We start from the raw sequence: 24701 nt of genomic DNA on the forward strand, positions 1-24701 counted from the left end.
ATGAAGAATTACAAAAGACATAGGCTGAAAAACCAAATAATCACTAGGACATCAGTTTAGAGCTCATGCTACATAATCTCTATAATTCAATGTATCAAACTGGGAAAAAAATTGATACTCAGCTACAAGAAGAAACCTTCATGTTCAAAAAGCTGAAAGATTATCATGAATTTGCTTAGAAAATTATTTATAACTGGTCTAACTGCAAAAAGATCCAATGATAAGTTCTTAGTGTGGCAGTCAAAGTGAGGTAGCGGTTAAGAAAGAAAAATCAATCCAACAACAACAACAATCCAAAATTTTCTTTCACAAAACATAACCACCAGCAGTTATGTATGGTCTGCTAATACAAAACAAGCCTAGGTTCCTAAACCATCATCCCTAGATGATTATGACCAAAGTTGCTGACCTGACATAAACCAATATTGTGCATACGCAGCTGTAAAGAAAGAACCAATCCGGGCTAATTTCAAATTAATTCAACTCAGTGCAATGGGCAGTTACAAATGGTTTTAGCATATCAAATTACATAATTACCAAAGTTCGGATTTTTAGACTCTAAGGTTGGAAGGATATCCGATAAAGAAATGTGTCTAATAACCCCCATAATTAAGAGCCTTATTTGATTCACAAGAAGCATCAAAGCACAAATAAAGTCCCAATTCGCACTACGAGAAACATAAGGCCTATTGGTTCTAATTCATATTTATAGAATAACAACAATTATAGTATTGGCCACTGATAGAAACATAACAAAGGCCTATTGCTTGTAATGGTAAATGTAGAGGTAGCAAGAATTAGAATATTTAAATGTGAGAAATGTAGCATAATGAAGATTTATCTGATGAGGCACGGTGCAAGCATTAGCAAAGCCATTGAGCCAATATGGTTCATAGAATCCAAACCCTATCAAGGGGTTCCCTGGTGTAAATTCCCAAAGGCTGCATACTTAAAGCCTCCACAGCAGAGGTAGAAGAGGGTCGTAACTATAATTGCTATTGTCAAGACCTTCTTCATGGTCTGGCTTTCTGGAGGAGGTGACTTCAAACTATCCTACATATTTTGCAAAATATATCATTTATAGTAGCCTCAATACCCTTTTAAGTACATATAAGTAATGCTGTTTCAAGATTTTTACCATCCTCTTTACTCTTCTAAATACATATATGAAATGGTGTTTCAAAACAGATTTCACCTATATGAGACTTTAAGGTATCAAACCAGTATCTCAAGAAAAATAGAATGAATAGGAAAATGCAACATCTCCAAGAGCTTGAGACACCAATCATACTTTATCAGCTGCACTCGAAGTTGAGATTCCTCCAATGATGCCCGTAACATCTACTGCACTAGAAGTTAAAGCTTACCTTATGGGTAATCAAATGACCTTTTATTTCATCATGAAAAAAAAAAAAAAAAAAAAAAAAAAAAAAAAAAAAAAGAGAGAGAGAGAATTCCTGTCTTGGGTACTATTATCAAATTAAACAATGGGGTCTAAAAAGGAGCCACCTTTTTATCTTACCTGAACTCACAGCACCAAGGGAGGAGTGATTTCTGCCAGGTCCACATTCAGGATCAGGAGATCAATAGAAATTTCAAAGAAATAATGTGGAAATATGAGTGATTAAAGAAAAGAAAATGGCAAAAGGAACTGCAATCCACCCAAGCTGTGCCACACTCCAGGCCAATGAGTAGTACTAGTAACCAGATACTGGACACAGCTCCAATGAGCTGACTGACATATCTATCATATATGGAAAACAAGACAGCTGTTATTGAAAATTTGATGACACTATTTGAAAAGATCAGCCACTTGTTGGAAGTGGTGAACATGATTCCTGCAAATGTTGCTGTAAATTTGATGCCCAAGACTGAAGAAGGTGATGCTGATACATGCTTGGGAAGCCTGATTCAAGCTTTGGAAACTGTTAGGGAAGAAAGGCAAAGAAAGAAGAAACACAAAGAAAGTGGAAAAGAAAAAACTAAATTGTAGTCCGACTGTGATGATGAAGAAATCAAAAGAGAATTAGGACAACTCAAAGGATACTGATAAAAGCAGCAGTTAGGATTTAGTAGTTTAGATTTCACGGTTGGCCATGGCAATGGTTTTGTGTGTGTGCATTTTATTATTAGTGGTCTCTTAATCATACATTATTTCCAAGGAATTACCTGTACGAGCTACTCCTTTTAATACAGAAACAGTTATTTTAATTTATATTTTACCATACATGTGTCCTGATTATGGTCAATAAGTCCCAATTTACGAAGCAAATTCAGAAGTCAGAATCATTAAATCACTAAATAAATTCGGTGGTAAAGATACTAATCAGTTTAAGTAACTTAGACCAGATTGCTGAATCCAGGAAACCAAAATTTATATTTTCCTCAATGGAATTTGTAGAGAATCTCTTAAAGATTGAATATGAATCGGAGCTTTTTATATTGGAACTGCTCTGTCCAAAAGTTCACATAAAAAAATTCAATCAAAGATTAACTAGAATACATATAACATATGAAGCTTGCTTTGTCATCTTGAACAAGAGAATTAGCTGTTTTTTAAGAGAGCTTAGCTTCACAATCCAATCTCCATTGGAGTCACCCTTAAAGGGCTTTTAACCAAGTGAACTGAATTGAACTGTGAACTAGTTCGCCTTTGAGCTCATGATATTAGTACTGCTTAATAGCTCAAGCAGTTACTACAATTCAATCAATTGTTCTTAAAGACTTGTCACTTAAAGAGGTCTGCTTTAGTTTTCCAAATTTTCTTTGATTAGTACAAAGGCTACTTTGGTTAGCATTTTGGCAGTGGCGATAAGACATTTTTAGAAGTTCGTTAAGATTCTAGTCCATATTTCATCTCATTTAAACAATAGAGACAACTTGGAGGACAACTTCAAGTACATTATTACCTTTGTATGCAAAACTGCTACTTTCAGCAATTTATCACGTGGGACCAGTACCTGGAAAAGATTGTGAAACATATTTTCTATGAACCAACTCTCATAACTGAGACAACTAGTTCTAAGTACCACCACGTAAAAGGAGGAATGTGCATGTATTGTTCAGATTACTAACTTTCTAAGTCTTCTAAAAGGTCTCAAACTACACCATAATTTCCATTGTCCTTGGCTTCCCACATACAGAAAAAGAAAAGAAGTTTAAAGGTATTATGAAATGTATAACTGTGTAAGTTGTTGATGTAAGTATGCACACGAAATCTTGCAGATTGAAGGATCACAGTTTCATTGTTGCAACAAGAAACATGTTTAAAGATCTACCGTGCTCTTGTAAAACATTCTCAAAAATGTTACTAATTCCCAGAGAGTCAAAATTTTTAATCAAATCAGAGCTCAAAGTCACATTGGTAGTTGTATGAATTACCTGTCCACCATCTGCTCTCTAGGAGTTGGGGGAAGAACCCCCCTATACTTGCCTCTCCAATCAACTTGACCCTCACAACACTTGTTTAACCATTTTCAAAATCCAATCACAAGGGCATCTGACTTTGTTGGCACAAAACAAGCTTTCTGCCAATTGGCAGGACGTACATCAATTTTCTCACCCTCCTATAGAAAGAACTCAAGGGTCCGATACTACTAAAACTAGCGTATACCCCATGCAATGCACAACATACTTTTTATTATTATTAATGCAACAGAGGCAAACTTATTAAGAGAAACTACAATAAGATGATTCCTTTCTTCATCGTCACCATTATTATCACCATCGTTGATCTTAGCCACATGATGGCAATCAATTACAATTATTGGAGTGATTGATTGCTGTGCTTTTTTAAGCAAAAATTAAGAAACAATCGTTTCCATTATATTATATGCCAAATGAAATTGGTAATTCAAGATAATGAATAAATAACTTACCTTTCCTATTTCTTTTTATGAAGGGAAAACATATATTTTATTGCAAATAATATTAAACCGTTACATCAAGGATAAGTTGTTGTTTGGACAAAAAATGGAGCTTCTTCCATCCACACTATCAAATCCGTCACATATTGGGAATACCTAGCCACTCTATGAACTACAATGTTAGCTTCTCTTTGTACAACAGAAACTTCAAAGTGTTCAAAGCTGTTAGGTAATGATATTGCCAACTCAATGATGTTTCCTAACAATGCTTGATCCATATCCATATGGATCATGGACTAGATGGCTGTAGCCAAACCACCTTCTAGAATAGGCCTTCGAAACCCAACTTCATAAGCAAAATGCAAGCCCTGACCAGTTCAGCTTCAAGACGATCTTTAACTCGCCTAATTTTTTTGCGTAGCACTACCATTGGTAGACCAATTGAATTCCAGATAATGGTAGCCACTCCCACAGCTCCCAACTTCTGAAAAATTGCGCCAATCAACATTCAGTTTCAAAAATCCCCCTGTGGTGGTTGCCAGTGCACTGTAGCTTGGTTTTCTGCACTATTCTGCCTCTGACAAACTGACGGGAATTCATCCAGCAGCAAACTAAATTTCAATACTTGAAAACAACTGAAACCAATAATTTATTCAATTTCTCAATGAATTTGTTTGACTACCAAATGTATATTCAGCTAAATATAATAAAACCTTGTACTAAAACAGAATAACAGAAACTCACACTTAGAAAAGTTAGATTTCTGAATCCAAAATCTTCTCAACTACCTTACCACCGACATATCATCTCACATTTCCACCCAAATTAGGAAACATTAAAAACTTCATCTGGAGTCGTAATCTTCATAATTAGGAATCCTAGATAGAACAACATCTGCAAAATTGAGCCTAAACTATTTAGCCTACTTAACTGAGACATTCCAATTTTGTAAATCCCCAGAACAGGCTGTTAACAAACCAAATGCCAAACCCCACAAATTTTTGGTAATCTCTACTGATCAAAGCATACTGCATCACATAGAGAACTTCCTTGTCCAATTAATGTAATGAAAGGTAATGATATAAAGCATATATCTTTACCCAGTGCCTCCATATGAAAAATAAAAATGAAAAATACATCCTATTCTTTCACTGCAATAATAGCTGATGAAATAAATACACATATATTTAAAGCTAATATACCATTGCATCAAAATAAGGCATGGAATGTTTTATTTCTCACCAAAATTGTATAAACTTTGTTGATGTTTAAATCAAGTAGCTGTGGGAAACTAGACCACTGATTCCATTAGATGTATAGTTGAGTATGCTCAGTCAGATCAAACCCTTTCTGGAACATCTCTTCTGCCCATCTCCTAGCCTCAGCTTTCCTCCAATGTTTAAAAAATCCATGTACTAGGATGTCATAAGTCCATCGATTAGGTAAATCCATATACTAGGATGTCTTAAGTCCATCGATTAGGTTCATACCCTCTTTGACACATCCGATTGAACAACTCACAAGCAAGATCCATCTTGCTCATGCTGAGTCTTCTCAACAAAATATTATATGTATAGATGTCAAGTGGGAAGCACTCTTCAATCACTTCTTCCAAGTCCTTGACATGTTGAGTCACTCTAACATGACCAGAAAATGCGCCAATGAGCAGGCCAAGCAATGAACTATCAGAAGATTTATCATTCTGCACCCCTTTCAAATTAACCCAAGTGTCATATAGCTCTCGAGCCTTCAAAGAATGCAGCAAAAGTATGTTACCTATAAAGGATGTTACGTGATGCCCTGTTTTCTCCAAGTCATTAATAAGATTTATCACCATACCATATCTTTTGTTTGAGCACAGCATCTGTATGAGAACCTCGTAACAAACAGTACCTGGAACCACTCCATTATTCCTGCTTTCTCTCAAAAACTCCAATGCAATATCAACCTTGTTGACTTTGCAGAGGCCAACAATAATGGTATTATATAGTTTACTATTAATCTTTCTTCTCTGGCGTATATCACTAAAGAAATTCAAAGCATTGGAAATTCTTTTGCTCTTTAAATAACTCTGCAACATAAGAATGTCAGAACTCAGAGTGGGCTCAATCCCACTTCTCCTCATCATCTCAAATACTTCTCTAGCCAGGTCAGGTTTTTTGGCATGCCCAGCTCCATCAATGAAGAAGTTGTAAATGTGAAAATTGGGTTCATGACGAGATAACTGCATCTCCAACAATTTGAAAAATTGGTTTTCTGGGTATTCCATATCACATAAACAACAAATAACAGCTCTGAACAAGGCACGAGTTGGGGTGTGACCCTTTGCTTGCATCTCAATAAGAAGTCTGGCTGCAATATCTCCCCTGTTCAACTCGTTGAAACCATGTATCAAGTTAAGCAAGTAGTTTTTTTAGTAACTTTATTTATTCTGTCAAGTTCTCCATGTATCAAATACCCAATCTCTACCCTCCTAGCCCTACACAGAGCAGATATAAACTTGTCATACGAGAAAGTAGTTGGCATAAAATTCCTCTCCAAGGCAACAATGACCAACTCCTTCATCTTATCAGGCTTTTCCTCTCTGCAGAAAGCATCTGCAAGTATAGAAAATGTTCTTCCACGGGGGAAATAACCTTGTTCAATAGAATTCTTCAACACACGATAAGCTTCATCGATGCTTCCATCACCACAGAGAGTATTGATTAAATATTTATAGGCCATGCTATTAGGAGAGAGCCCAAATTCAGACCTCAAATTGTACAACTCAAGCGCAACATCCACCATCCCGGCTTTACAAAAAAAAGCACAATGCAGCATTCATGGTGACCACATCAGGGGATATCTGACCCTCCTTCATCTCCATTAACAAATCACACAACTCCTCAAGTCGATTCTCCCTCAAAAGACTACATATCAAAACATTGTATCGAAACACATCGGGAACATACCCTTCCAACGACTTCTTAGTGCGCAAGAAATCCAGAGCTCCATCCAACTGCCCGGCCTGAACAAGATCCCTAATCCAAACCCCATAAGCATCCTCCATTGGCACCAAGCCAGAGTCCCGAAACTCCTGCACCAACTTCCCAGCTTTCTGGAATTGTTTAGTCTTACAAAGAGCATCAACAAGCACAGTGACAACGTGGCCGTGCAATTCCCTCCCTTGGGTCAACAAGCCTCGCAAGTAAAGCTCAGCGTCATGGAACAACTTCTGCTTACAAAAACTCCTAACAACAATGGCATTTGTAAAGTCAGTCTGAAAACCCCGCAATAGAATCTGGTTTAAAATGACGTGAAAGGCATCAAAACAGCTCTCCTCGACCAAAGAATTCAACAAGACATGATAAGCAAAGGGATCCAAGTCAAGACCTTCAAAGCGCATTCTACCAAACATTTGGAGTGCAACTTGAGGCTTACCAGCAACAGCGTATCCCATAACGAGTGTGTCATAGAAACGAACCTTATGCAAGTAGCGCTGCTTCATGTAGTCATCTAGAAAGTCTAACAAGAGAGACATGAGTTGGGCTTTGAAGAGGATCTTGAAAATGGCGTGGAAGGTGGCCCGAGTGTGGTGGAAACCGGGTTGGCGGCCGGCCCAGTCGAAGAATTTGAGGGAGGAGAGTATGTGCTTGAGGTTTGAAAGAAATTAATGCTACCCATTTTGTTTATATTGGTAATAAAATATTTTTAATTTTTATAAGAATCTCTTTACTGAAGTTTAATAATGGTTAATTAAAAATAACTTATAAATTTAGAAAAAAAAAAATTATCAAGTATCAAAACAGTTGCAATATCAAATCTCTCCATAATTTGTTGAAAAAATAAAACATAATAATAAGCAAAATTCATACTAAATATTTCTTAAATATACTTTAATTATAATTTTAAAACAATGAATTTTAATTCTAAAATGGAGGATAATTTTTTTAAAACAAAAGGCAATTTAGCACACAACATTTTTAATAGTATTAATTTAACAAAATTTGGTTCATCAAATGTCAAGAGGGGAAAGTGTTTTTTCCCTTCAAGTTTGGGTTGGAGTGTCACTTTCTCAAACCTCAAGGGAGTTAAAAATAACCCCAATGAGAGTCTAGTGGTCAAGTAAATTGTTTGCCTCGCATTATGATCCGTTCAGATTGAGGGGAAGTAGAGTAGAGTTAGCTCAAAATTAGCCTATTTTCATCAAACTCTACTCTACTCCACCTCTTTCCCCCCTCAATCTAAACGGCCCCTTAGTGATTGGATTCGAGTAATGCACCATCTAGCACGAGATTTAACTTGTCAGGATAGAAAGTGACTTTACTCTTAAGAAGAATTAGCCCACCTCAACCGTATCCTTATTGTAACCATGGAGGTTGTTGAATATCGCTTTGCTTTTATTTTTCAATTTTGTTATTTTTGATTGATATTAATTGGGAAAGGGAAAGTACTGTGTTCATTTTATTTTATATTTTGACCGAGTAGTGATGAATATTTCATTTTTAATTCTTTTATTATTATTATTATGGGTCTCAAAGAAAATGAGAGTACAATAAGGGCTTTATGGTAATTTGCAAGAAAAATATCAATTTTAGACTATAATTGTTCAAATGACGAAGGTACAAAAACAACACTTTTTCACCAATTTCACCAAATACGTAACTGTGATTTCCAAAATTGAATTTTAAAAAACACATTTTAAAATTTTTATTTTTGAAAAACGCACCTTTAAAAACAACTAACCTAAAGAGACTCTTAGGGTCCGTTTGGATTGAGCTTATTGTTGCTGAAACTGAAAACTGAAAACTGAAAACACTGTAACAAAATAATTTTTAAATGTGTAAATAGTATCGTGGGACCCATGAATAGTGCGTAAACAGTACATGAACAGTGTGTGAATAGTATTTTTTGTCCTCTGCACAGTACTTTTACTGTTCACGTGCAGAGAAAAAAAAAAAAAAAAAAAGGCATGAAAACGTAGAGCTGAAACGCAAGTTTCAGCTCTACCCAAACGCTCACTTAGTAAACAAGTCCAATAGTCTTGACTATTAAACGGTTATCTATACTATAATACTATATTCATTAAATGAACCTTTAAAAAAATTTATATGATTGAGCTATTTCCCTTCTAATATCATTTCTTGGATAGGCTATATCAATTAGATCTAGAGACTCAACAGATTTGTGAAGACACTTGCCATGATCTTATATTACACACTCAATAGAGCTCACAAACCTATGTAGCGTTTGGTATTCAATTTGAAACCTAATGTATTGCACTTAAGGTTCTGAATTAAGTTTTACTCATTCGCGTATAAATTAAGAGGCTTTTCTCCAATGAAATAATATGTGATTAATCCCTTTCGTAACAATTTGTTTCTAATTTCTAATATCTTCACTTATTTTTCTAATCTATATATATAATAATAGGTGAAGCAGAGAGAAACTCAAATTGCAATTCCAAATTAGAACTCTAATTTTGTGCCACGTGTCTACATCTATGTGGCGATCAGTTCATAATTATCCTTCCAATTGTTCAATTAGAATCTGAAATTGAAGTTGAATTTTGCTCTATGTGGCTAAATGTATGTGGGCCCATTCATTAAAACTTCTTCTATGTATCGGGTCAAGTGAGTTACTATGATAATTAAGTTTTTTCTTGATTTTGCAGTCAAACGTGAAAACCAAAGAGGCTATTTTTATACCCAATGAAATCACTGATTTCACAAGAGACAGGGGGAGGGAGAGAGTCGTAGAGATTTCTTTGGAAACTTTCATGTAATTCTTTTAATAATGATTGTTTCCTCCTTTGGTTTAGACCTACCAAGTCCAAGCATTGCAGCATTTGTGATCGTTGTGTTGCTCGCTTTGACCATCATTGTGAATGGATGGTAAAATATCAAACTATTTTGTTTATTATTTTTTAATCTTTTGTAGTGAGATGGTTTGTTTTTTAATTGTTAAATATTACTTTCAATTTCTACTTAGCTCTTCATTGGTGCAGAATAATTGTATATGGGAGAGAAACACTGGCTACTTTATGGCTTTTCTTTTGTGGTGAGTAATATCTAATTTGCAACAGAGTTTATACTTTCTAGATATATGCTATGGTAAATAGCCTTCTTTGGCTACATAAAATAGTTCATTATTTTAGTTAGTGCCTCCTTCTTAGAAGATGTTGATAATGAGGGGTAGTAAATCTATCTCTACAGCTAATGTTATGAGATAGGCCTTTGAACAAAGTTTTAATTTTCTTCTGTTTGGAAATTTGACCATTTAATCCTCATGTCCAAGATTGTGAGGTGATTAGGAAAAAGAAGACATACTTTCTATGCTATATAAAACTTTTGAAATTCATGGCACAGTAGTGGAGAAGTTCCAAACTATTTTCTTAACTTTCGTTCCAAGTTTTAAATAGCGTCAATCAGTGAGAAGTTTCCTTGATGTTTCTTCTATATTTTTGTATCAATTATTGTAACTTTATTTGAGATGTAAGGCAACATGTTGTATCTGTTTGTTCTTCTCTGATTTTTATTTTAAGATTGTTTTTCAAGTTCTATTTATTTTACATGCTTCTTTAACGATTTGCAGGCATTTCCTTCTCTGCATATATGGAGCAGTTACCATTGGGCTAAAACTTGCTGGACAATTAAAAGAATTAAGAGTTATATATATTCTAACTGGTAAAATTCTGATTTGCATTATATAATTTCAAGTTTATGGCTCAGTTGCATCTAAGCCTAAATGTGACATCTTTTTCCCCGTTTATTTGTTGTAGTTTGTTATGGTGTAGAAAATTGTTTTCTAAGTTTAGCTCCATATGTTGTACAAATGAGTGTTCTATTTCCCTACTTTTTCTGTCATGATTTGATATCTCTAGATTCCTCCTCAACTAAAGGTCCGCTATGAAGAAACTTAAAGGAAGAATAATCTTTAATTGCTTTAAGGGCATATTTGAATTCTTCTCTAACCACCTAGCACCTCCCTCCTTATAAGTTTTTAGTGGTGGGTGAGGTCTTGGGTTCAAGACCCACTGGGTGCAATAATAATAATAATAATAATAATAATAATAATAAAAGGTTTCAATAAAGGTTTACTCTTGTCATGCTGATGATTGATGATTAATGGCATTGAAAATTCTTTTCATAGTTTAGCTCCACATGTTGTATAGATGAGTAAGGTTTTTCTTGATTTTGCAGTCAAACGTGAAAACCAAAGAGGCTATTTTTATACCCAATGAAATCACTGATTTCACAAGAGACAGGGGGAGGGGGAGAGTCGTAAGGCACTGTGAAGGAGAGATTAAGGACCACCACCATGTTAGACCATCTCCCACCTTCAACCCACCATCTTACCACCAATATATATTGCCTGAACCACTATTGATACACGTATCTTTAAACAATAAAAATTGGTATCAAATATGATTTAGGTTTTTTTATTTTAGGTTATTGGTTTTGATTAAGCTTGAATGACGAAGAAATAAAGGGCATGATCAAAGACGTTTGAAACCCATTTAGCTTAGGGTTGACAGCCATTGAAGGTATTGCCGAGAAACAAGGAATTTTCTTTGCTTAAACGTGGTTTGGTTGTCATCCTATGTGATGTTCTTTTCTTCTTCTTCTTCTTATTTCAATTCATTCTCTGAATTTTATTTAGTTTTTTTTTTTTTTAATTCCTTTTGATTTTGGTGTCTTTTTTTTTTTTTTTTCCTTTAAATTTTCATATCTACTAGTTTGGTTGTCAATGTTAACTTTCTAATTTAATGAATACTCCAAACTGGATTGAGTATTGCACGCCAACTATTTGATTTGTATTACCCTTTTCTTATTATAATTATGATTGTTGTTTGGAATGTAAAATTGTATTATTTTATTTTTCTATTTGTCTATAGGGGACAAGAACGAGGCACTCCATACATATAGCAGAACTCTTGCAAAGGTCTATTTCTACCCTCTTTTGTGAAACTATATTTCTTCTGCCGTTGCACCGCCAGAGCCATTATTGGGTAGGTTCCTTTGACTCTCTGTTGATTCGATTTTAATATCATTTATCACTGATTTATTTCAAGTATAGATTCCCTATGAGATCTTGACTGCACTCTTTGTTAATGTTTCTTTATTTATTTCTGGGTTTGTAGGTGGAAAGGCCAAGCCTTTGAGGCAACCCAAAGTCCAAGAAGAATGGGTACGGTTAGGTCTATTTTTCCCTTTATTAAAATCCTATGAATTTAGACTTAATTGAGCCTTTTAAACATGAATAAACTCATGATTAATAATATATCCATTCCCGTGCGGTAGCACGGGTTACATACTAGTTGGATTATAATACACAAAAAAAAAAAAAAAAAATCTTTAGAATTTTGATTTGAGTTTATGCTATTCTGAGTTGTTGAGAATCATGGAAAAAGAAACGAAATTTATAATAATCAAGAGTAAATTTTTACTAAGGTGATCCAATTTTTGACTTATTTGTAGGTTGATCGGGCAGATTAAGAAAAAAGACTTGGGTTTAATTTCCAATTAGAAAAGATATCTTCTTCTTTTTTTTTAATTGTTTTTTTTCCCCTTGATGGGTTGTTGTTGTTATATATGTAGTAATGTTGAAAACAAGATAAAAATATAAATGAGAAGCCTTTGATCACGTGCGAAGCTGTAATGAAACAATGAACGAGGCAGATGAAGATCTACTTGCATGTAATAATCATATTATTTGTACTTCTTTAGATTCGAACTATAAGGACTGATGTTCCTAATTTCACTTTCATTAAACTAAGTCCAAGAAGCCCCTACAGGAATATGATACAACTCTAGAAACCTATACATTAGGGGTGAATATGTTAGTAATGAAGATTGATATACTGTAAAAAAAAAAAGGTTGAACTGTAATCTCAATCCTTTTGATGAGGCTGATTTCCGGATTCGAATTTATAATCTATTGCTTTTGGTGAAAGACACTTGCCATCTTACCAAGGCCCAACCTCTAAGATTGGTATACTATCAGTACCTCCAGAAGCGGAGCTACCTGTTAGGGTGGGGGCCATGGCCCCCCCAAAATTTTTGAAATTTTTTTTTTACTATATAGAAATATTTAGTATTTTAATAATTAGCCTTTACAAATGGGACTTGGCCCCCCCAACTATTTGAGTTGGTCCAATAATGTTCTTAAAAAAAAAATTGTCCAATTTGTCTAGTAGTTATAGAGAATGTATTGTTTCTCAAATTCATTTTTTATGGTAAAATGTGTTCTTGTATTTTTTAAAATTTTGGATTATTTATGTCTTTGAACACTTTATTAATTCAATTTGAATTTTTTTTACTCACAACGGTAGATAATTTGGTAACTTATATTGAAAATGAAAATTGTAAATATTTCACAATGGAAGATGGTGAAAGATTAATTTAATTTTATGAAACATTTAATTTTGTGTGTGTGTATAAATACATGTGTTTGTGTGTGTGTATAAAAGTTTGTATAGACTAATAAATTAGCAACACAAATCGGCCCCCCAAACAAAAATTTCTGGCTCCGCCCTTGAGTACCTCTATAAATTATGTTGCTCTCTTGGTTGTTTCTCTAGACCTTTAGGGAGAAGATGGAAACTTGTGGATGGTAAAATGTTATTTTTTGAATAAATAAACCATTACTGACAATTTTACTAAACATGCATTTTAGAACCTTAATCCTAAACCAGAACCAGAATCTACACTTTGGACTCCATTGTATTTCTATATTTATGCATGTTCATGCATGTTGACTTTTATTTGCTTTGACATTTTATATTTATAAATTTTTTGGCTACTAAGTGATGACATGACATCAAGGTTTGTATGCAATTATGTTTACTATCATTCATTCCCTTCGGGATGTGAAATTTTTTAAGGGTAAAATAGTCTTTTTATTGTTATTTGGTGAGATTTAAGCCATTAGAGAATTTAGGTATTGCATGGGATATGAATGAATTCCTATTACTATAATAATACATTAGGGACAAAGAAAGAAAGATTTTGCAGAGTAGTAGTTAGTAATGGCAGAGGACAAAGAAGACAGAGAAGAAGGAGGGTTCCATAATCCTAATCACAACAACAACAACAACATCAGCAAGAAAGGATCCGAAGTAAAGTCATGCAAGGGATATCTCTACTACTCGTTTCTGCGAAGATCCAAGAACCCCACTTGCGTTGGCATCCCCAGAACCCTCCACCGAGGTCAATCTCTCTATAATCTTCTTTTTCTGTTTCTTTTTGTTTGATTCTTATGATGATGCTTGTGGGTCTGTTTGGTTTGCCGAGAAAATCATGGAAATTTGAAGCAAAATTCTGGGTTTTCTGTTTTGTGCTGTGTTTGCTTACTCAAGTCTGAATTTTGATGGGGTTTTTTTTTTTTTTTTTTTTTTTTGCATTTTTGGATTGGAAGAGTGGATGTTGTTATTTTGATTTGATTGTTGTTGTTGTTGTTTCTTGGGTATTTTTCCCAGAAACCAAACAGTGAAATAGGGTTTGGTTGTGATGATTTTGATATCCTTAAGGGGTAGCTTAAGATGATTTCTGGTTTTGGATGTATTATATGTGGTGGGCTGATGTAAAGTTTTGCGTTTTGTGTTTTTTTTTTTTTAAAAAAAATAATGTAAAATACATCCTGTTACTTGAGCATTAATGGCACTAGTTTGGTTCCAATGTTGTAATTTATGTAGAATGGCTGGAAATGTTGAGGGAATAGAGTACTGGGAAAAAAAATTAGTGTACTATGCTAAAATCAAATGCTTTTGTGCCAGGGCTTTTCTTTATTTTGGGGGGGGGGGGGGGGCCGATTGTTTTTCTTCAAGTTTTGACCTTCTGAACCATTGTGGAAGTATTTTACTTTGTACATAGCAATTTGATGATTAGGTTGTGAAATTTGTAAGCTTCTTCAAATTTACCACCCTTATAATGGAAAACTTCAACACTTACTGAACGGCTAAAAGAGCTGAATGATTTGATATTACATGCATCATCAATAGGCAAATTGAAGAATTGTGAATTTCTTCCGAGGTGCTCGTGAAAATGTATTGTTTGATTTAACATGTTTTTGAGGCTAGGACTTTTTACCAGAGAATGTTTACATTGTTCACAACTTCACATCTAACTTTGTGGATTTATATATAAGTTACATGGTATTAGTTATTTGATTGTACTAGTTTTATTGATAATTTTGGTTCCAAACGGTGGACTTTATTGGTAGGAACTTTTACAAGAAATGTACTGATATTTAAGGTGCATGACCAGTGCCCAGAAACACTTTTTGGGAAACTGAGTTGGAAGCTTCCAAAGAGGGCCGCAGTCAATCACTTTCGATTATTCTTGTCTTGGTTACTCGGTGTTCCTGAACAAGAAGGACTCTTCAAGCGATCAGCAGATCAAACGAGCAGAATTGCCAGTTTGTACTGGTTTTGAGGTGTTATATCTTTACCTTCTGCCCTTTGTTTTCCCAATGAATAATTCCATTTCACATTTTACTTTTAAGTTTGAAGATAATGGTGTATATATATTAGGATTACAACCTTGTAGCAAATTCTTTAGATCAATATATAGCTTTCTTCATTTCAGCCAAAATTCATGTAAAATGAGGGTATGTTATTGTTACTGAACGTTGTGAAGCGATCAGAATTTCTTTGTCCAAGTGTGGTAATGAACCCTTGAGGGTTGGTGCAAAAGGTTTTTAATTTTAACTTCAGATTTAACTCTCGTTGAAGTGTGCTTTCTTTCAATTTTTTAAAGTTTTGTGAAGTTCAAAATGCACTTGTGATGAAATTTATATGGTTTTTATTGCTTCATCAAATTGTAATCTGACATAATTACTCCTTGTTTCAGGTTTTGTTGGAGTGGGCTCAGGCTCCTGCTCATGTTAATAAAGGTAAAAGTTGATGGTGTTCTTGCCTGTTGCAAAATTTTATGCAATCTTTGGTTGTGTACTAGACTTTTTTTTCTTTTTTTTTTTGGGGGGGATGAGTAATAAAAATATAATAAAAAGAAGAGGGGGTTGTGTACTAGAATTGTCACTCTCTTAGACTATTTCCGATGGATTGTATGAAGTTGTTCTGTTGTGGAGAATTCATTTCTTGTGGAGTTTTATCAAAGTTCATAGATTTTGGTGTTGCATATGGAGAAATCCTTCATTTAACTTTTGGGTTATACATGCTTATTAAAATGAGTCTTGAAGAGGTATATTTTGAATTCCAAATTGCTGGAATGGAACCCATATTGTGCAGTCCATTGCATGGTTAATTTTTATTAAATTTACTTGTGATGTTATTATATTTTATTCGATCACTAAAAGTTTAAATCAAATTCTCTAGAAGTTTTGGAAGAATTGTCAGTCATATCTGCAATGTGATTTTCCTGAAATAATGTAGTTTTCATGACTGTTTATTAAATTTCTGACTCTTGTTTTTAGAGTGGAAGGTATTTCGTTTGAATGGTACAATTACATACAAAGGAGTACCTGCAGAATTGCAGGAATATATAGTTTAGGTGCCTCACTCAAGGAAATTGAAGAGCTGAAGATAAATATATAATATTGAGGTGTAGATGTGTTTGTAAAACTATTAAATTTTTATATTATTATTATTTGCATCTGAAGGCAAAATACTTTATTAAGAAAATATGGCATCAAATGTGTCTAGACATTATCTCATTTTAAATTTTACAAAAACAAATTACCGAATAATTTTATATTCATGTGGATTCCAATACCTCTAGATCTACCGATGGATCATCAATGTGTTCCATATGAAAATAAAAACATGCTGGGATGAGTAAATGCACTGCATGACTGTTAAGGAGGTACCTGCTTTACTGCTTCTATGTTTGGTCTTTTCATTCATGATTTCTACTGACATTTGATTCATTCTATGTTCGTGAAATTATAAATATTGCAAAGTGATTTGAAACTCCAGATAACATGAAATATAGTGTTTACCTATCAAAGAAAAACATGAGATACAGTGTTTAATCAGTTTCCCCTTTGTTTCTTCATTTCCAGATGATGGTCGTGTTCTTCCCCAACCTCAACCTCAACCTGAACCTCGAACTGACAGACCAGCTCATTCTACAGGAGAGGAGTACCTGAACAGGCAAGACATAAATTTGATAAAAATATAGGAATCATAGATAAATTATCAGCATGCTTTCTGATATAGGTCTTTTATTGAAGTTTACTCTCTCTCTCTCTCTCTCTCTCTCTTTGAGGGAAATCACATAAAAAGGCCTACAGTTCATACCCTGTTTCAGATTAGGTTCTGAGTTTTTCATTATGTCAATTAAAGTCCCAACTTTAAAAAATCATTTCAATTTAAAGCCTTTGTCCATCTCCATTATTCAGTTCCATTATTTTTGAGTTTCAATTTTGAAGTTTTGGTCCATCTTGGTTATTCATTTCCATTATTTTGAGCAATAATAAAGCGGAGAAAAACAGTTAACCATATATTAAACTCTGCATAAGTGAAATACAAAGCTTTACCAATAGTTTTTTGTTTTTCACTGCTTTTGTTACTGTCTAGAATAATTGAACTAGATAACTGAGATGAACATGCGCATCAAATTGAAATGGTTTGATTAGTTTGAGACTTTAATTGACAAAATTAAAAACCTGGGACTTAGTCTGAAATAGGGCAAAGATTCTAAGCCCTTTTATATAAACCCCTCTGGCTTTATGTTTTGTTTTTTTCCTTTTTACTTTGGTAAGTTGATTAAGTGTATTCACATATCACAAAACCTGAAATTTGCAAATTTGCAGGTTTAAAAGGAGTGCAAGCAGATAAGCATCTGTTGTGGCTAGGGAAGTGAATGGAGTGGGCATCTATATAAAAGAGAGTTTGGATGACATTTTAAACCCTAACTGAAGACGACCCAAGTAATGCTGCTGATCACAGTTGCAATGTATATCTGAAAGGATTCCTATTGCTGGAATTGGGATTGTCCGATTTTGTTAATCCCATCTCCTTGTTTCAATTAATACTATTTTTGAATTATAACAAATAATGTTGTGGTTAAATTCACTATAAATTGTGTTTTCTTCCTTGACACTTGTGATTGATTGAAGTTTGGCTAGATGGTGATTAAATGGCCCGTCCAAAGACAGGTACACCACTTCATTTTAGTCTTCAAATTAGGGAGACTAGCATATCTGAATGAGTTTTGAGTTTCCAGAATGATATGAATAGTGAAAAAAGATCGACTTTGTAATAATTTTATTGCTGCTTAGTATGGTTGGGTAAATTGCTAGAGGCCTCTTGATCAGAGTCAGAGCTGTGTTATTTGTGAAATGTTATGCTAGGAAGATAACTCTTGGCATGACTTGTGACCGTAATAATAATACTTTTACCTAAGCTTATCATTGATACTACTTTTATCATACACCAATCACAATAAGTAATTTTAATAATTTTGAAAAAAAGTTGTGTCCTTATTGATCGGTGAAAGGGTTCTAGCAAGTGGGACATCTCTAGAAAGTGGTCAAATTTTGAAAATTTTGTTGGAGTTTCTTGAGTTGAAATTTCAACCTAAACCCCAAGTTTCAAAAAGCAATTTTGAGATCCAACTCATTTTATCAGCCCACAAAAATTGAAAAATCAACCCAATGTGTTGAGTTGGATCAGGTTCGTCAAATTGGTGAGAGTTGAATGCATGCCTTTAATAACCAATACACTCCAGCCTGATCTCACTTGAATTTAACCTAAATCATTATGTTACTCTTTTTTTTATTTTTTTGGCTGTCCCTCAAATAAATGAAAATGTTTCTCTTCTTTTTTCTTTTCTTTTTTCGTCCCTCAAATAAATGAAAATGTTAATTTATAAGCTTTGTTGTTTTTTTTTAATGTACAATTTTTTAAAATCTCAATATTTTCTTTTTCTTAGTTTTTCAAGATACAAATATATTTTAGCACATTTTTAACAAAAAAAAATTCAACAAAAATCTAAATAAACAATTCAAAACTAAAAGAAGTGTAGAACCTAGAAAGAGAGGAAACTTTGGCGTTTTGGGCAAGCATCCATAACTATGATAGTTGCAGCATTACAAATTTGCTTCTTCACGCACTACAACAACTTTTATCCAATTATTTTATTTAAAAAAAAAAAAAAAAAAAAAAAAAAAAAACACGCACACTTTAATCCAACTAGGCAATTATTATAAATAACTGATATGCCCATTTCTTTTCTCAACCACGTTTTTTGTCGCCACCTCTCTCTCTCTCTCTCTCAAATCTCAATCTGCCAGCCAATTTTTCTTTTTCTTTTATTAATTCCAATTAAAAAATAATAATTCCAATTCCGACCCAATTTGACTCTCTATTTTGCTTCACCTATATAAACTCCTACACAGCCTCCATTTCTTTCTCTACAAGCTTTTCTCATGCTCGAAGAAAATCAATGGCGGCGCCACATGGTGTTCAGGGGGTTCAAATGAACCCACTGCCTTGTGGCTTTTTTTTTTTTTTTTTTTTTTTTTTACATATAACATTTTAAAATATTTTTGTTTTGAATACCTTAGAATAAAATTTTGAACCCTAAATTAAGTCCAAAGAACAAATCAATTCAATACTAAAATTTATCTTGGCCTTTTTAAACAAAAAGAAAAAACCCAACATCAAAACAATTTGATACAAAATCTCAAGAAAAAAAATAGCAAGTCCAACAACAAAAATTAGTAATTTGTCGATCTTAAATCTCAGAAAAAGAGCTATAAAGTGTAAACACTAAAATAAATTTAAGTGTGAGATAGTGAAAGTGGGACATGAGACAATGAAGACTGAAAACCTTTTTTTAATGATTGTATTGTTGCGTTAAATTCTTAATAGAGTAATGTAAAAAACACGACAAAATTCTTCTTAATGAATTACAAAGACCTATAAGTTGTCAAAATTGAGTTCAATGGTTAAATAAAAGAATTGAAAATAGTAACAACAAAAACTACTAAATAATGAATTAGAGTATTCTAAGTAATAATAATTAAAATTCACTTAACAACAATAACTAATAACTTTATTATAGTAATAGAGAATACAGAATAGATAATTTACAAGATTTAATCTTAGCAATAATAATTAATATCTTCATTATACTAGGAAAACATATGCCCAATGAACTTATAATTTATCTTTAATTCTTTTGCTAATACTATGAATAAATTTTTGATAAGGAAGTCACATATACCACAAGATTTATCTCCTAGCTAAGATTTATCATCTAAAAGAACTCGTGTTGACTTAAAAAAATCTTCCTTTGAATCATAGGTTATGAAAGATCTCATCAATATTATCATAATAATCAAGATGAAAAAAAAAATTATTTACTAAGAGCTCCTTATCAACGTCTTCAACACAAATTTGAATGACCCCCCTAAAAAATATTCTTGGAGTCACCATTGAAGAAAATCAAACATTCATGGCTCTCTCTAAGCGCGTGCTTCGATTAGTAGCCAACTCCAACTCCAGCTTCCGATACCTCAATACGTCGTCGTCTTCACCTTCATCTTCCTCTTCGACGTCTTTACCTCCTAATGATTTCCATTTCAGGCTGCATTAATTATTTACATATTCATAAGTCCTTATGCAATGATGGAGGAAGAAGTGTTTTTTAGCGATCTGGACTCATTAGATGGCACATGGATGTTGCCTTTAGACTTGGTGACAACTAAAGAACTGGGAGGTGGCTATTTTGGCAGATTCATTGGGTTATGTTCATTAGGATGCCGTGTCATGTGCCTTGTCTTCTTTCAGTTACCATTAGTTGCATTAATTAGTTGTGGCCTATTGAACACACTCATATAGAAATTACTTCTTATTCCCCTTTTCGTAATACAAGAAGGGAAGGAATAGGTGATATGTCGTTTCTTATTAAATTATTACGATCGTACTATTGCATATGAGCGCACAGTGGTCCATGTATGATATGACTTTGAATAGTTTAGTTGTTTCCTTGGATTCTTGGAATGAGTCCATGCATTCCTGCTTGTTTTGGTTGTTTTGTGCCACTGTCCCAGAGGAGGCATTATATGCACCCGTGTTTTCTCAATCTCAACTTACTACCTATAAAACAGGGTACTAGACTACTAATTGACTTCGCTTGCCACGGTTTTGTGATTGTATTCTTCATGTTGATCTTGGACAAGGATTTGAGTTCTTTTAGTTCTTTGTCACAGTACATTTTTTTTTAGAAACTTAGACTCAGGTCTCAAATCGACTGTATAATCCTACCTTTCTCCCTCTCTAAACCCCTCCTCCATGCCTTAGATAATCTTGATATCTAATCCCTTTTTTTTTCTTTATTCTTCAAAACAAGCAAGTAAACAAACCAAAAGAATGTGAAGAAAGAAAAGGTTGTTAAAGATGAGCAAGAAACAAATTAAAAGAGAGAGGAATTTATTTCAACATAGTTTGAAAAAATTTGGCTGCGCAGACTGAAATTAAATTACAAGAGGAACTTGAACCAGTGCTCAATTGCTTGTGACTCTGTTGTCAAAAGTCAAACATCAGCACATGATGCATGTGTACTTATACATTCCCAGATCAGTTATGACACAGGGGAGCTCCTTTTAATGGACCATATGTAGTGAAGGGACTTCCTAAGACTCTAAACTTTGTAGCAGCAAGAGTTCCTGAATTATGAAACTTCAATCCAATCTTGTTTATCAACGAAACTAATACAATATTTGTGGAAAGTTTGAGAGAAATGGAAAATAACCAAAGCTTATAATTTCTCATCTTTAATTCACATGGAGTGGAGGAAGTGTGGAACAGAGAAGGTTGATGAGTGTAGTGGGATAAAGGAGATGAGATGTCATTTGTTTCTATTATTTAAGGTGGACTGCTTTAAGAATTCTCCTTGGCACAGCTTCTTCAAAAAGTAAAAAAGTGGGAGGGGGCATCTGACCTCTCCATCTTTGCAAATTAATTGGCCTAAGGTTTTATTTATTTATTTAAATGAAATATCAAAAATTTATGAGTTTGCTTGAGTTTCAGCCATTTTGATTGTTGCCGCCCTCCATTTCAGTAATCAAATTTCTTTTCTTTTCTTTCGGGGTGTGTTTCTTTTTTTTTTTTTTTTTTTAAAAAAAAAAAAAATAGATAGGTAGATGGTGGGGGAGGTAGGATGTGAAGTTCGAATCTTTCTAATCATCTTCTGATATTGCGGTAAAGGAAAATACTATTTATAGCTTATTATAAATGTTTTCCCTGTGTATATACCTGTGCTGTTTAAAATATGTACTAATGATGTATTTTTCAAATTCTTTCTTGCTATGGGACCAATATTAGTATACAGGCATTGCTGTATTGATTATTTCTTAGACAGCGTTTAGATTTGAATCTTGAAAGAGGGTAGGAAAATTAAGTAAATTTTTTCTTCTTTTCCATGATGCTACTACTGGACAGCGATTTTGTCTTTGCCCCCATTATATTGTATTTATTACATCTGAGTGCAGGCGCATACGTGATGAGCTTGCCAATCAGAATGCAGAAACCTCAAGTCTCACCAACAAACTTGACAAAGTGAGTATAGTGATTGCGTTGGAAAGTGTATCTTAAAGCACCTTGATTTATGAACTAATTCATAATTCTTTGAATCTTGTCTACAGGAAATTCATTCGTTAAAAGCCCAGTTAGAAGCTGCAAAGTATGATGTGATCAAATATTGCATAGGTACCTTTGTCTCAATATCTGCAGTTGGTCTTGCTGTGCTCCACATCTTGTTGTAGGGATAATTGTTACTTTGGCAGTTAAAGACGACACTGATGAAAATCTTGAATTCATTCTTTTCATTGCAATTGTGTGTTGAGGAAATTCAGGTTGTATTTCTTGTAATTTTTCCCCAAAACAAGGCTAATCCCTGGTGGTTGGAACACTTTTCATAGTTCCCTGTGGGACAAAGCTAAACACCAATTATTCATACAACTCCTTTTCAGATGCTATTATGTTTTGCCATATTGGAGAGGTGAAGTAGATAAATAGTTGAAAAATGGATGTCTTTATGAGAATAAATGTTGATTGCTGTACCATTTGAGTCCTAGTAAATCTACTTATTAGTGCCTGAATCCCTGTACCGATATTATTATTGATCCAGCAGCCCCAACATATTTAGGGTGAGTTTGGTTTAACTTTTTGAAGTTAAGCTTTTCGAAAAAGTTGAATTTTCAAGAAGTGCATAATAAAAAAGTGTTTTTTCAAAAGACTGAATGTTTGGTAAAAACTGTTAAAAAGTACTTTTTCAAAAAACTGAGTGTTTGGATAACACTTATAAAAGTTGAGGTTTGAGTTATAAATTACCAAAAAGGACAAGATATATATATATATATATATAAGTGAATTTTTTGTTTTAATTATCTCTCTTAATGCAAGTTATGGACACAACATTTTTACAAAAATTTAACAATAAAGTCTATATGACAAGTTGTTAATGGTAGATAAAAAAATAATAATGTCATTAGTATGTTCAAATGAGAACTAATAACAAATTACTGTGTAAAATTTATTATGAGAAGTGTTACTTTCACAACATTTTTCGTAATATTTTCACAACAAAATTTATGTGGAAAATTGTTATTAGTTCTAATTTGAACTCACAACTGAAATTATTTTTTTAGTAACCAATATTAACTAATAACAATTTGTTACTTAAAATTTATTGTGAAAATATTATGAAAATATTACGGTAGCATTTCTCAATTAGGATTTTTTTATTTTTTATATTATTTTTTCCTTTCTTCATTTCACTTTTAGCCATACGTTTCATTTTTTTTTCTTTTTTTCTTTTTTTCCTCCTCCACACACGTGTCAACCATCTCTACCCCTTCTTTTATTTTTCCTTTTTCTTTTATTGTTATGATTTGATTAATTTTAAAATTGTGTTTTTGAGTTTATATTCTGATAATCTGATTATGCTTGAGTTTAGAGATGTTTGAGAGAAAGATTGTTGTCTTTGTAGTGTTTGTTCTGTAGCAGAGCAGCACGGAGAGGACCTTTGTAGCAGCACAGTGGGCAATTTGGTAATTTAACACTGCTCAACAGTAATATTGATGAAACACAGACAGACATTCTAATTATGGACCTCCTGAGCTCCATTTTGCAAATGCACGTTTTCTTCACAAACTCAAAATGCAACTTTTAACAAAAAGTTGCTTTTTAAACCTAACCAAATGGGCTTTTTGGGCTGGGGGTTTTAAAACGTGTGTTTTACCTTCTAAAAGCTGAAATAAATGGGCATTTATTTTCAAAATGCAATACTATGAAATTAAGGTTATCACTTATCTTGCATGAGATTTGTGGTTACATTGCCTAGCCTGTCCACGGGTAGGGCCGGTTTGGGTTTAGGCTTGAACCGAACTCGACTTGTTTGGGTTGGGTGGTTGGATCTTCGACCCGTATTCGACCAAATAGTCGGGTGGGACTCGGTGTTTCAGGCCACTGGATGGGTGAGTCGGAGTTGTCGGTTAGGCAGGTTTGGGCCATTAATGGGCCCAATTTTTGGACTTCTATGAAATTTATTTTAGTTCAATTTTTTCAGCCCTTTTAGCCCAAATTAAGGAGTTTGGCAGTTTTAAAAATTACTTAGGTGTCATATTTTTTGAATTTTCCATATAAAACAAATTGGGTTTAAAATCTTTGTAAAGAATCAAAAATAGCAAACCAAAAGAGCAACTTCTGTTGTCTTCTTCTTCCCAAACACATAGCTAGCTAGAACATCCTCCATTCCTACATCACAGCAATTAAGCAATTAAGATTAAAGAAATTAACCTTCAAGTTTAAAGCAATTAAGCGTCATTTTATGAAGAGTTATCAAATTTACAACAAAAGCGTAGATTTTTCTATGTTTAGTTTTC

At 33.6% G+C, this 24701-nt stretch overlaps 2 protein-coding genes and 1 long non-coding RNA gene across 4 annotated transcripts; 1 reads left to right on the top strand and 2 right to left on the bottom strand.

The window, feature by feature from the left end:
• Nucleotides 1-909: 909 nt before the first annotated feature.
• LOC115980246 (probable amino acid permease 7) lies at nt 910-4150 on the bottom strand. The gene is made up of 5 exons (XM_031102521.1): nt 4023-4150; nt 1523-1554; nt 1292-1344; nt 1139-1195; nt 910-1053 (listed from the first exon to the last, which is right to left on the bottom strand). Exons 1-5 carry the CDS (start codon nt 4148-4150, stop codon nt 910-912), a joined length of 414 nt encoding a protein of 137 aa, XP_030958381.1.
• Nucleotides 3941-7676, bottom strand: LOC115980247 (pentatricopeptide repeat-containing protein At1g71210, mitochondrial-like). Its single transcript, XM_031102522.1, is given in 5 exon segments — nt 3941-4501; nt 4611-6269; nt 6272-6671; nt 6673-7497; nt 7653-7676. Coding segments are annotated over 4 exon segments (2187 nt in total). The 3' UTR covers nt 3941-4501; nt 4611-5331.
• Nucleotides 7677-13718: 6042 nt separating this feature from the next.
• Nucleotides 13719-16959, top strand: LOC115979548. 2 transcript variants are annotated; one of them, XR_004089083.1, is made up of 4 exons: nt 13719-14056; nt 15069-15281; nt 15698-15740; nt 16869-16959. It is a non-coding gene; the product is annotated as an uncharacterized LOC115979548 (long non-coding RNA). The 2 variants fall into 2 exon arrangements; XR_004089082.1 differs by having other exon boundaries at nt 13726-14056; nt 15113-15281.
• Nucleotides 16960-24701: the final 7742 nt, after the last annotated feature.

This window comes from Quercus lobata, chromosome 3 (assembly GCF_001633185.2).
Source record: "Quercus lobata isolate SW786 chromosome 3, ValleyOak3.0 Primary Assembly, whole genome shotgun sequence".
NCBI classification, from domain to species: domain Eukaryota; kingdom Viridiplantae; phylum Streptophyta; class Magnoliopsida; order Fagales; family Fagaceae; genus Quercus; species Quercus lobata.

Bases quoted from the DNA above. Each gene is read 5' to 3' on its own strand.
- LOC115980246 (XM_031102521.1), bottom strand. From the start codon at position 4,150: ATGGATATGGATCAAGCATTGTTAGGAAACATCATTGAGTTGGCAATA. The intron at 1,555-4,022 runs GTATTCCCAATA...TGGACCTGGCAG, and splicing joins GTAGTTCATAGAGTGGCTAG to AAATCACTCCTCCCTTGGTG. The intron at 1,196-1,291 runs GTATGATTGGTG...AGTCTCATATAG, and splicing joins CTTCGAGTGCAGCTGATAAA to GTGAAATCTGTTTTGAAACA.